Consider the following 13,929-nt stretch of genomic DNA (forward strand, 5'->3'; position numbering starts at 1 on the left):
GAAATGGTATTCAATTTCCACAGTCTATTAACAACTGTCAACTGCATGGAGATCACATTAATATTTACTCAGTGCCGTGAGCTTTAATCTAACATGCTTAGGGTCAGATTCACACCTACTTTAAGATCTAGGGCTTCTGGTTCATAGGAGAGCTATGAATTTAACCTGTAGGTTTTAAAAAAGGAAAACAGAAATCAATTCCTGAAAATTTAAGTATGAAAATGAAAGTTGCTTTATGATAGATCTGGTATGGGGAGGAGAGGAAGGTGGCTTTGTGGATTCCTGGCTTAAACACTGTGTTGGATTTTTGGATGTGTAAAGCTTCAGCATTCTGAATTTTTCCAGTAATATATGGGCATTCCAAAATGAAAATTTATTTCTCTGCCTTCTGTTTACTCCACTGCAGATTTTGGACAGAATTGAAGATGTTCAAGAACTCATATTCTCTAAAGAGCCTGACCTGTCTAGAGCTCTTCTTCCTGTTCAAACTATGCACCTTACTATAATAGTAGCTCATCTGGGAACAGAAGAAGAAGTGAAAAAGTAAGAATCCTGCCAAATTCAAGAGCAGCTAATTTTTCTGTAAATGTGGTAGCCTTACTGCTGCTATTGTGAATCATTATGTTTTATTAGAGCCTACACACAATTTCTCCTGAAACTTTTTTGATCTGTTTCTGGCTTGCTTTCAGTACCTGTGGGGAAAGATCTTTACAAAAGCTAGCTGTGATGCATCAGAGATAGAAATTTTCTTATCTGCCATGGAGTGAAGAGAAAAAGCAGTGTGGTTGTAAATAGTATTACTGTTTTCTTACCGTGTTGCTAGCACAAATTAGTTCAACAGATGTAAGCTTCCCTGAGCTGCTGCCTTTTGAGAACCCACAGCTTTTCAGATCAGCCATACTTTCATCAGCTGGAAAATGTTAGCTGTTGAAATGTTGCATTAAGAAGAAAACAAAAAACAAACACAAAAATCTGCTGGTTCCTTCCCGAGCTGCTCTCCTGTTCAAGCTGTGGGCTGTCACTGGAGCCCTGTGAATTAAGATGGAGCTATTGACAGATGACTGAGGAAAGCTACCCTGTGGTCAGGAAGGCTAGGATTGATAGAAAAAGTCAGAAAATAATGCCAGTCTGCAGTTTTCTCTCTAAGCCTGATCTTGCTGTACCACACTGGGAAACTTGACATGAGGAGGCAGAAAGGAAAGGCCCTTATGTGCCTGGGAAGGCATCATGTGGCAGAGGTGGGAACCTGGTGAGAACAGCCCTTTCTCCCAGCACAGGAATGAAAACAGGCCTCAACACCATATGAGTGTCACACAGGATCTGCTTGGGTGTGAAGCAGAGTGCCTAGCTGGAAAGGTGTCAAAAAACCCAACAAGACTAGAAAAAACCTCTTCTGCCCATACAGGCAGCATCAGTTAAGCATGAATTAAGATGCATATGACAGCTTTGTATGCACCTTATTTTAAAATTGCCTGCTTTATTTTTATATTCCAGAGACTTTTTTAGAGGGTCTGAGGGGAAAAAAAATAGGAGTGTTATATGGGCTAAGGAGGTATGCAGAAGGTAGTGTGCAGTAATTCACTCATAAAATGCTGTGGCAGTGCTGCTGACTGGGCAGGCTGACATCCAAGAGGATAGGAAGCTAGTTGAGAGCAGCAATCAGAATGGGAATCAATTGGTTAGGCAGGTGAGTGGAGCTAAGTAGTGTTAATGAACTCAAGAGTGGATGTGTGTCTGTAATGTAAAAGTAATGGACATACCTAATAAAAAGCAGATCATCCTTGCCAAATGTTTTTCATGCTGTATCTTTTACCTACCTCCATAGCTCTTCTAGATGAAGCTGAAGTTCAGTGGCTACTGCTCTAAACTGAAAGACTGCCTTGAGCTTAACTATTTCTCACTTCTCAAGCTAGCAGCACTGCTGATACAGCTGGCCCAGCCCCCCACAGTGGGAGGGAGGCATCTCCAAATCTCAGGGCAGGAGCTGGAGCAGAATTTCTCACATTGTCCTAGGACAAGGGAGAATGACTTAAAGATGGAAAAAGGCAGGTTTAGATTAGATCCTGGTACGAAATTCTTTACTGCAATGGGGCCCTGAACAGAAGGAAGTTGTGGATAGACCATCCCTGGAAGTATTCAAGCAGTTTGGATGGGGCTTTGAGCAACCTGATTTACTGGAAGGTCTCCCTACCCATGGTGAGAAGATTGGAGCTAGAGGATATTTAAGGTCTCTTGCAGCAGAAACCATTTGATGGGAGAAGTTGTCTCAGAAGTATTTAATTTTTGCTTAGACATTATAAACTTAAATGAAGGGCTAGATTAGCCATGCTTGTTAAGGTAGAAAAAAATTATAATCCTCTGCAAAGAGTTCACTCTTTCCAACTTCAGTCCTGTCCTTGCTATATCTTTATCTGCTGAGTCCCCATGAGTCTTGGAAAGAAGCTACTCTTATGCCACTATAGCTGAAGTAAGTCCAATGTAGTAGTGAGGATTGTTCATAATGTTGGCTGAAGTGGTCCCTGCATGTATTAAACATGCTTTAAATCCCCTTTTTAAAGGGGATTAGTTTGTGCTATGTGGGTTTTACTGCCTGGTTTCTATTTGGAGGTTACACAGGTCTAAGGTTCTCAGAGTAGAAATGCAGTCAAAACTTGCTCTAGGTGTAAAAATAAAGTAGATGTGGCTGCAGGCCCAGTAACCTATGGGATGGTGTCCTGCAGTAGTTTGTTAGAAGTATGAATCCTTAGCAGAAGGCTTCTGGTCAAACTCTGAAGACTGACAGGATGCCCCTTCCTGAGACACCAGGGCAAAGAAGGCCACAGGCACCTGTAAAACTTCAGATGGTATTAAATTACTGGAGTTCTTGGTGTCCACATTTAGGAGTTTAATTTTTATACTTTTTCTGTGTCTTTAAGAAAAAAAAATTAATTTCAAGTACTACAGTCTTTTGATGATTCACTTTTTTGAGATTTCCATGCACAGCAAGGTGCATATCTAAGCTTTATTAACATGGAACACAGGGCTTCGAACATAACCATCAACTTGATATTTTGTTACCTAGCCTGGAATAGGAGGAAAATGCTAATTGTGCTTCAGGTGGGAGAATGAATTTGTTTTAGTTTAAGAATAAAATTAGTCAACCAGTTGAAAATGACTGTGATAAAGTTTTAAACTACATGACATGAATATAAGTTTAATCACTTTTGATTCTTCAGTAACATATATTCATAGCTTTTCTGGAATGTTAATATTTTGAATGCTCACTAGCAAGACTCACTTGTAATGTATAAACTAAGCCTGCAGTGAGAAACGCAGTGTATTTGAAATTTTCTAATTGTTACAAAAGAATTAGCAGTGAAATATGTGATACTTTGCATAGCACTGCAGAGTGGTCAAAATCGGGTATATTGACTGGTATTAAAAATAATATTTCCACATGTAAAACCCTCATAACTTTCAGCATTTTTATATTGATTATTTTTAAGGGCTGTTCTGGCACTGAAACAAAGCAAGACTAAAGTGGAAGACATCTTGCAGGGCAAAGACCTTAACTTGACATTCCATGGGATTGGAGAGTTTAATAACCAAGTGCTATATGTGAAAATGTTGGAGGAAGACCAGAAAATGCTTAACAGAATTGCAGGTAAGTACAAAACCTCATTCTCTAGCACTTGTGATAAACCAGTTTGTAGAGTCTGTCAGCTCCATGGGCACTGTCCCAAGTTGTTGTGCATGACTGTGATGTGCTGCCTTTCCTCTCATCCCCCCTTTCTTAATTGTTAAATATGAAGCTGAAAACTGGGTTCCTGCAGAGCAATAGGGCTAAACCAGGTAGTCTGTATTGTCCTATGGGACAGGTGAGATGCACAGACATTGATGTGAAGATCACCCAGCAAGGCTAACTTAACCTGCCCTGCAGCTGGGATCTCACAGGCCTGAGGTGTGCACAGAGTTCAAAGCAACACCTCCAACTGAGGCTCTGCTCATTCTAATAGCCTGAAAGCCTATTAAGTGTTGGCCCCAGCTGAGCATACAAGAACTTCCTTTAAACTGGAATATGCATGAAATTACAAGTGCCTCTGGGATGTGAGGTGACAAAAATCAGTGTTTGTCTGCATATGCATGTGTAGCACCAGCAAATTAGTCTCTTGCTTCCACTGTAGAAGATGAAACAGAAGTGTAAGAATAGCTTGTCCTCTGCTCTAATTTCCCAAAGCACTGATGGGTCTATGAGATGTTCCAGACCTTTGATCTGCTTATCTGCACCTAAGTACAGTTTCAGAGGGGCTTGATACTCTCTTCTTCCTCCCTACTCAGTTCTGCTTTTAGGACCTGCTTTAGCCTGCAATGCAGAACCTGATCTGTGTCCTGGGCTTCTATTCCAACAGAACAGAAATAATCAATATACATTATTTTTCCTTGCTATTTTCATAGTAAGCAGAAAGGAAGCATAGCTCAATTAATGCTTTTTAAAGAGGCATGCAATACAAAGACACTGTAGACTTCAAAGAATATGATTCACAGAGCAGTATGGTTTTCTTTTTGTTATTTCTGACCTCTGGTTCTCAACTTTGATATAAGAGGTCTGTTCTCTTATCCTCCTGTTTATTTTATCTCTTAAGTAGTCAGTGTTATAACAAGACAGAGGATGCCTTTTATGAACAGCTTCTTTGCCTCAGCTATGTAAAATTAGCCACTTCATGATCCATTACTTCTTGCTTGACTCTGGCCTTTGCTTCTCTTATTGTTCCATCCATCCCAAAGCTAATTTTGACTCCAAACAGCTGTGCTTCTGTTGAAAATACTCTGATGTTGTCCCTACTTATTAGCATTACAGCCTCAACAAACTTGCCCATGCACAAACTGCTTCTTCATAAGTCTTTAACCTGAAATAATCTTGACTAGAAGTCAACAAAGTAGAAGGCAGATGATGCAATTTCCTATAAGATCATATTTGGTACATACCTGTCTACAGCATATATGCTATTCAGTGCCATTGAAATAAGGGGCTGATTGACTCTTAATGCCTTGTTTGGCTGTTTTTCACTGCCTTGGCTCTTTCCTCACTCCTGAAAGATACAGGAATGAGCATCTCACACCTCATCTTAAAGTGACTGGTGTTCCCTGGGCTCATTGTCTTGCCTAACTGAGAATTTTGTTCCCAATGAGTCATACCCTACAAGGTCAATCTTTATCATGCTATTTTATCACCATCAGAAGTGTTTAATTTTGGTTCTACAGAATGTCTGCTATGATGCTCATCTTGGACCTGTATTAGCTCTAAATGCCATTGCAATAGTGGGTGGCAGATCCTTTATATTCTCTTCCTGGATAACTTGCATCTTCAGGGTTTAGGAAACATAGTATCTAGCTTCTGATCTGAACCCCTTAATTAGACAGAGGAGAAAAATTTTGATTGCAAGCTCTGGGAATAGTCTGCCAGTACTTGTGTTTTTAATGCAATGTGATTGTTCACTGATTGCCTGAAATAATTCCTTGACTGGGAGACAAGCTGCCAGTTTTCAAGCTGTTAACTCTGTTACCAATGATTTTGCTATTCAGAGGGCTGTAGCTTCCAGTATTGTTCTATTCTGCATAACTTTTGACCATTTCTAAAACTTAATGAGTCTGGGAATTATGCAAATATATATCAAAGTCTATCCTTTCAATGACATCTCCAAAGAGAGGTTTTTGTCTCCCCCTCTCTCAGCAAATTAATTGTTATACGATGAATAGATATTTTTTCCTTTTTAGTCAATATTTTTGGTTGTCATGAGCTAGGTGTGAATTTTAAATGCTGTCTTTTCAAGCCGATGATGGGCCAATGATTTAGCTGGCAAAGGTCAAGGCACTCCTGTCAGCTCCCTCTGCCTCATCATGCCCTTATTGATGGTTTGTCAGCAAGTTTGAGTTCTGCCTGCTCTAATGAAGTATTTTAGCCTCTGAAGTGTTCCTGACATTAGCCAGGTGACTGGCTCTCTGTCTGTTTTTGGTCCTACATTATGGACTTCAGTTTCCAAGTGGAGAGTTAACCTATCTCTAGATCAATTCACTGCAATTAATTGGTAAATACTGAGCACTACTGGGTTTATCTTGCTGCTGGTGACCTCATCCACTTTGGAGAAAAGATACTGCTTGAGATGTCTTGGAACTTTTGTAGGATATTTTCAAATGAGCTCCAGAAAAGAGTGTCTGGAAAACTGAGTGCCAGCTTGGCATAGGCAGGAAACACCATTCAGGAGCCTTGTTCCTATACTGGCTTCTTGAAGATGATTGCTGGCCTTGACCTTTCTTCCATCATCTGCTTTTCTGATGAAAACCTGCTCATGGCACTAAGACCTGACCTTGTAGTAAGAACCCCTTCCTGCTATTCTGTAGGCTTCCTGCTGGCTGCTAACCCAGAGGAGATACCATTTTCAGTTTTTTTTTCTTAGGTTAATATCTGCCTGGTTTCTTTTTATGCAGCTAGGAGAGGTTATATGCTGGATGATGCATGTGGAAAGTTTGGGTTTGTTTTCCTAGAAGGAGCTTAGCCACTCTTCTACTGTGTTTACTCTCTAAGTCTTGCTGTGCTTTGACCCACTGACATGGGATCAAAAAGACTTAATATGCAGAAAAACTTCATGTTAATGTGTTCTATTTGACAAAGTACCAGGGGTACTTTAGGGGTTGTTTGATACCTAACCAAAATCACCTAGAAGGACCATTTTCAGGTGTCCTAAAGTATTTGCAGCACTCACACTGGACATACAGCCAGGCTGTACCTTCTGCAGCACCAGCTGGAGGCCAGGTGGACATCCTGTAGGGCATCTAAAAGGGCATTAGATGATTGGGCAACTGGATCCTATTCTTTGTGCTTTCCAGATGGAAAAGATAAAAAGCAGTTGCCTTGGCAAAGTGATCAGACAGCCCCAGCAGCTGTTCCTTCATAAATACTCTGAGAAGAAACATTTTAAACTATTAATTAGCTAAACACCAAGCCAGAGGCCTGGTCTCAGTACAAATGCATATGGCATTTGAACTAGTGAACACACATGTAGTCAAATTTTCTGATAGGTGGAAAAATAAAATGGAAGCAGGGAGATTTCAAGCAAGGCACTCATCAGGTATGTAATATGCACTTTCAACATTGAACCTCTTCCTTGCAGTGCTGAAGCAATTAAGCAGTAACAAAGGGGTCAAAGTGGGTGGGATCTGACTGGAAGAGCCATAAATGCTGCAGGTTTCCTTTTTATAATGTTGATTTTTTTTTTTTTTTTCCCCTCCCTCCCTTCCCCTTCCCCCCCCCCCCCCCCCCACAGTTTTATCTGCTTTATACAAACAAGGTATAAAAATTTGTCAGTAAGAAAAATTGCTGGGAGTACTCCAGCCTTAGCCAAGGCTTTAAGTGTAATTTTGGAAATACTTCTTACTGTTTAAGCACAACTGTTGAACAAGACATCTTCTGGTTTTGCCAGACTTGTAGGGATCTGCCTCATGCAAACTTTACCTTGCTATGCTTGAGACTCTCCATCCCCAAAGTTCATGAAAGCCAAGAACAGTTCAGCTCGGTTTGACTTGTCATTAAAATCCTTATCTGAAAGGCCTTGAAGAATACGAATCTTGGAGTTACTCAGACACTTTTCCATGAAGGATGAAAGATTATGCCTTTATAAATACACGATGGAAGGTTTTAAGACAGTATCATCATAAATACTTTGTGTCACATTTGTATCTAGGGAAGGAGTATTGTTTTTGTGCTGTTTCCCCCTGAATTGCTTTAAATGCTGTGGAGTTGTAGTAGTTTTGGGAATCTAGCCACTTTTTTTTCTTTTTCCTGGAAGCACTCTGCTTCTCACATTGCTGTTTGCAGTAACTGGGAGAGTGTTCTGTCACAGACCAGAGCTGTGGACACTGGTGTGGCTGCATATCTTCCTGGCAGGGCTGCCATGGGCAGATGCTCTCTTGAGCTCACTGTTTGATAGAGGATTTGTGAACTCAGAAGGAATTGTTTTGTGAACACAGAAGTTTGGATGCAGTCTCGGGTTTACCTCTTCTGTCTGTACCTCATGCAGAACTTTGGTTTTGAGTACTGTTCTCAATTTTTTCTGCTGCCTGTGGTGGTGCAGCAGCTGGTAACCTCGGGTATGTTTAACTGTCTTGCTCAAGCCAGGGATAGTGGCTTTCTGTCTAACCTCCCTGTAAATATTTTTTTCCCTACCTCCCTACTGTCATTCTTTTTTTTTTTTTTTTATATTTTCTTTTTCCAGAAGCTGTGGAAGAATGTTTTATTGAAATGAATCTTGACATTTCAGGAAGTAAGTACTTCAAACCACACCTGACTTTCCTGAAGCTCTCTAAAGCATCAAGGTTGAGAAGAAGGGTGAGTAACTTGGTTTAAGGATACTTTTATTGGGATCAGTTTTAGTGATTTCTTTCAATGAGATCCTTGAGATCTAAGCCATAATCATTGCAACCAGAGAACAATATAACTTCTCTTATTTAACAAAGTTTGTATACAGACTGGTCAACACAATTGTTTGTTCATATCTGACTGGGAGAAATTAGGTCTGTTGCTAATACTGTGCATGGCTCTCATGTTGAGTACAGACAGCTTCCCTTCCATTGTGGCTGGTCAAATCTACACTAAAAACAATGTCAAGCTGTTTCCATAGGGCAGGATGGCTTCTGAGCAATATTTGTCTTCTGAGTAATATTTACCTCAGAACAAGATTAATGTCATGTTGGAAGTCAGGCTGGTGCCTTGATTTATACTAGAAATGTGTGATGTGCTTTTCTAACCTTTACTGCAGCATTGTATGGGATTTATCACAAACAATTAAAGTAAAAAACAACTCTGATTAGATTGCTCATTTCCCAGTGGAATACTGTCCTGCTTATTTCCAGGAATAATACTTGTATTTATGAGGTCAATATATTGCAAACCTGAAACTCTAGAGGAACATGCAGAAAGGAAAACAGAAAAAGCTATAATAGCTGAAGAAAATGACCTTGTTCAAGTACTTCATATTGACTTGATATTAGCCTTTTGTATACATGATAAAATCAAAGTTGGCTAGGACTGATAGTTCTGTGCTGGAGGCTCTTTCTTTTACACTGCCTATAGGGATTTTCACGAGCAGAGGCATCTGCAATGTCTAATGCAAAAAAACCTATACATTAGGCACGTAGGAATTACTGTTGACTCTTGTCTGGAGTATTCTCACACTTCCTCTTACTATGAAATTTAAAATTAAAAAATAGAATTGTAATTTCCTGCATGCTCTCCTCTTTTGATCTCTAGCACTAAATATAGCTTAATCTCACATAGCAGGATTTATGCCATCTCCTTGTGTGTATATATATAAATATGCAAGTGTGTGGGTCTTTGAATGCTAGAATATCAAGTGGTATGCCCAGAAGTGGATGCAGTATTCCTGGTGTGGCCTCTCCAGTGGTGAGCAGAGGGGAAATTCTCTGTCAACCTGCTGGCAACATTCCTCCTAATGCAGCCCAGGTCCCTCTGGCTGCCTTTGTTGCAAGGACACACTACTGGCTCATGGTCAACCTGGTGTCCACCAGGACCTCTGGGTCCTTTTTCTGCAACACTCCACAGCCAGCTGTCACCTGTACCAGTACCTGGGTTCATTCCTCCCCTATGGCTGACCTTTGTGCTCCTTGTTCAGCCTCATGGAGCTCCTGTCAGTCCATTTCTCCAGCCTACTGAGATCTCTGCTTGGCAGTACCCTCTAATGAGTCAGGCACTTCTCCCAGTTTGTTATTAGTGAGGTTGCTGAGGATGCACTCTGCCCCAATATCTAGATCATTAATGAAGATGCTAAACAGTGCTGGACCCAGTATTGGCCCCTTGGGTGCATCTCTAGTTACCAGCCCCCAGCTAGACTTTGTGCCACCAATCACTGCCTTATGGAACTGGCTGTTCAGCCAATTTTCAGTCCACCTCACAGTTCAGCCAGCCAGTAAATCATCAGCCTTCCTTATGGAAATCTCACAGAAAACAGTTTCAAAAACCTTCCTGGACTTCAGCTAGACTATATTCACTGCTCTTCCCCTGTTTACCAAGCATTACTTGTTTCTGTGCAGATTTGATTCCATGATAAAACCTTTGCCCCTAAAATACCATTTTACAGAGCACAGAGTGTGAAACTGGAGTAGGACCATATGCTGAGTTGATTATCAGGGGCATATGAACTCTATAAGTCCATGTACAAATCTCCCTGAGGTTAGTAAGGCTCAACCCCAGACATAAGGCATAATCTCAAAAACCAAACCAGAATATTAATGCTTGTGTAGTTGACACTGTTAACTTATTGCATTTCTTTCAAGATATAATATTAATAAAAAGGAGGAAACTGATTACTTTTACAGTATCCCATTCCTAAATAGTGCAGGAGAGAAATCAGCCTTCCATAAGCACTAGAAGATGCCAAAGTATGAATAAGACAAAATATCACTTAAGTTATTATGATGCCATCTACTGGCTGTAATTACTTTCTCTATACCATAAATAACTGTTTCCTTGTAGAAGGGGTGCTTTTTAAGTATTTCACACAGTTGAAGTGCTTCTTATATGAAGCCTAAGATGTGATTGCTAAGGCAGTTTATATTTTATATCTAAAGAGTACTTTGTTAATGAGAGGTAAGTGATGATAGCAGTGATGTAGCTGCAGACCTTATTCTCATTTGTGGGCAAAAAGGAGTTGGCTCTCTCTAAAACTAATACTGCTGTAAGCTTTCATTGTGAAGTTGTGCATCTTTGGCTTTGGTTGTGTGTCTAAAAATCCCAAGAGGCTGGAGAGATTTTGGATTGTGTGCTTTTTATTCTGAATAGCTACCAAAGGAGCAGTATGTGCTGTTTGAAGATCAGGTTCAAAATGGGCAGTGTGACCATGGGCATAAATGAAAAATATGGGTTCTTCAGGTGTTTTGACCTCTACTTTCCAATGAGCCAAAAGGGAAACGTTCACCTCTTAAGAGAATCCACTGCATTTCTTGTAGTAAGAGCCTTCAGAGACAAAGAACAGTGTGGGCTGTTAGCCTCTAGTGCTGGGCACTGCCTGATCTCTCCTCTGCCAGAGCAAAGCTGTGGATCAAGTGTCTCTGTGCTGAAGTGGAAAATGTTTGTTCATTCCCTTTTATGCTGCTTTAAGTAGATTCACTTGGTGCAGGTCTGCAAATAGCTGTGGTCTACCCTGGGATGTGAGGGCATATGTGTTATTTAACAAGTTTTAACAAGCCACAGGCTTGTATTAAAATATTTGGTGCTTTTTAATGGGAGGGCAGTCCTTATCCTGCCCTCTTCTGGCTGCTTGATAAGTTATCTTCAATGATGTGACCTTCCTCAAGTTTCCATTTTCCTCCTGAATTACCCAGAAAACAGCCCATGCGCAGTGAGTGTCTGCATTTCAGCACAGCTTGAACCTCGTGGCATTTGGGTGACTTGTAGCACCTGGCTCCTGAGCAGCCTGGCTCTGACTGACACGTGGGCATCTCTGGGGCACAGAAGAAGTCTGCTGTTGGTTTATTGAAACTTTCAAGTGTTTCAGTCACCTCAGGCAGCAGTGCCTAATGGTTTGCTGTATTTGGTTGTGAAGCTGTTTATATTTGCTTCTATCCAGGTGACTCTTTCCTCCACAATCACCATCCTGTGAGCTGTGCATGTCCACCTGCTAATAAGTCTGTCATTATGACAAGGAAATCTTGTAAAATTTTTTTCTTCCCCTGATGTTTGGGAGCAGGTCTGGGCAAACTGAGGAATTGTTTGAGGCAATGTGCTGCAAGGAGCTCCTTGGAGCCTTGTTAGCTCACATACTCATTAGGTTAGGAGAAGGTGGAGACTATTCTGTTGCTTAATGATTCATCTGTCCTTCATTACACCTCCATATGTGCCCCTAGCATATGTGGTTTGTATAAATGCTTGAGGGAGCCCCTTGTATAAATTAGCCTGTCTCTGTCTGAATTAAAGGCCTGGTAACCATGGAATTTTTGGGTTGCTCACCCATCCTTTGTGACACCTGTACAGGGCAGCTAGGGCTGCTGTGCCCAAACTTGTTGGGAGGGAGAAGAGCAAATTAATCACTCAGAACTCCTGATTTTTGGTCTTGACAGTCATGTATTGAAATTATTTCTAAGCATATGCTTTGGTTATGGCAATAGGAGTTACTTTTCTTAGTCTGAAAAGAAAGTGTCAACGTTTGAAAACACATCTCTTGGATTTCATTTGTGTCATGTCTGTTGTAGCATTTGGCCATTGAGATACTGACAGCAGCTTGGTAGCTGATGAGGTTTTCTTTTTCTTTTCTGGCTTGCTGAAATGAGCTTGTTTTCACAGTAAGTCACCGAATTAAATTTCTTTTGAATACTACTTTGCTCACAGGGTTTAAGGTGCACGAACCCTATTTCTAACCTGTATTTAGCACACAATTTAATTACTGTTGTGGAGTGTGAGCACCAAGGAGAATGGTTCACTTTTCAGACTGTTGAGACAGCTGTAAGATGAAACTGAGCAAAGTAAATTGCAGGTGAAATCAAGCAATCCCTCCTAAAGACAATTCTGAATAATATGGTGACTGCAAACTTGCCTGATGTATCTAAAATTAGGTGGATGCATTTAAATAACAGTAGCTTGAACTGATCTGGTTTTGTATCTTTGGCACATTTTTATTCTTGAGGAGGGGGTGGGGTAGATGGAGGATCTGGCAAAAGCCAAGCTTCCTGTAGCTTTAATTTGTAATGGTTGGCTTTTCTCAGTATCAACTTAAATGAAGTTGATGCTGCTGTCCTAATCAGGGGTGAGGTGGGTATTTTTTTTTTTTTTTTTGCTGGGTTTAGTCAAGATAATACTTGACACACCTTCTTAAAGTGCACATATATTATACATATAATGTCATATTGCTCTTTCAATAAATAGGGCTTCAGGAAAATTTGTACGGATCTGTATAAGGAATATGAAGACAGCCACTTTGGCACAGAGGTCCTCAGTCGAATTGATCTCTGTGCCATGCGCAAGAGGAAGCAGGAATCTGGTTACTATTACTGTGAGTGCTCAATCAATGTGGGCTCCAGTGGTAAGGAAGAGAGTAAAGAGCAAAAAATGCAGACAGAAGATGTGGGAGAAACAAGCAGTGAAGGTCTCCCAAATAATGGAGTGAAGGCTGAAATGGGAGCAACTGCAAGCTGTAAGCTTGCCTCAACAGTAGTAGCTGATGATAAACCATCTGAAAGTGTTGCTGAGGCCTCAATTGCAATTAAAGAAAAAGAAATCAGCGAGGCAAAGGGACAGCCTGAAGCTACAGATGGGACTTCTCTTACAGCTGGAGATATCTGCTCAGAGTCAGTACTTGGTCTACTGCCAGCAAGTTCAGATGTGCTGAAAAGCTTGGAAATGGAACAAGAAAAAGCAAAGATAACAGATGGCAGCTTGCAAAAAACTGAAGCAACAGAACAAGCACCTGGTCAGACAAGTTTGGAATAAAGTTGTTGCAGTCCTTGGTGAACTTGATGTGGGTGGAGAAGGTAGACAGGAACAGTGGGGCTGAGATCAGAGGGGGGGTGGGTATGGTGAATTCATTTTTGGAAGAAAATTATCTTTTTTGGAGTCTGACAAAAAAAATGTAGAGGAAACATCACTGAATATTGTAATGGTGAAATGCCCTGCTCTAAACTTATACCACCAGCATGTGTGAGCATGTGTACTGCAAAGACAAGTGAGCTGTGATTTACAGAATCAGACCCTTCAGCAGTCACACACTGATACAAATGCTGCTGCCTGGTGTCTCCAGTGCCTAAATGCACACTTGGCTGAGCTTCTTTCTGCCCTGCTTCACCCCCTGCCCTGGCCCTGCACCCTCAACTTTTCTCCTTTGCCTGCCTTCTCCTTTCTGATTACTGCCTGAAGACACCTCTTCTTGCTAAATCCCTGCAGCTGCT

General features: G+C 40.9%; 1 protein-coding gene across 1 annotated transcript in view; it reads left to right on the forward strand.

Moving 5' to 3' along the window:
- Positions 1-13,604, forward strand: part of LOC130250236 (uncharacterized) — a 32,415-nt gene extending 18,811 nt beyond the window's left edge. The window contains exons 3-6 of the mRNA XM_056485691.1: positions 407-543; positions 3,486-3,643; positions 8,250-8,362; positions 12,911-13,604. Coding sequence (XP_056341666.1) covers positions 407-543; positions 3,486-3,643; positions 8,250-8,362; positions 12,911-13,474 — 972 coding nt within the window. The 3' untranslated portion in view covers positions 13,475-13,604. The remainder of the gene's footprint in view (positions 1-406; positions 544-3,485; positions 3,644-8,249; positions 8,363-12,910) is intronic.
- The last annotated feature ends 325 nt before the right edge of the window (positions 13,605-13,929 follow it).

The sequence above is a fragment of the Oenanthe melanoleuca genome, chromosome 2 (assembly GCF_029582105.1).
Source record: "Oenanthe melanoleuca isolate GR-GAL-2019-014 chromosome 2, OMel1.0, whole genome shotgun sequence".
Taxonomy (NCBI): domain Eukaryota; kingdom Metazoa; phylum Chordata; class Aves; order Passeriformes; family Muscicapidae; genus Oenanthe; species Oenanthe melanoleuca.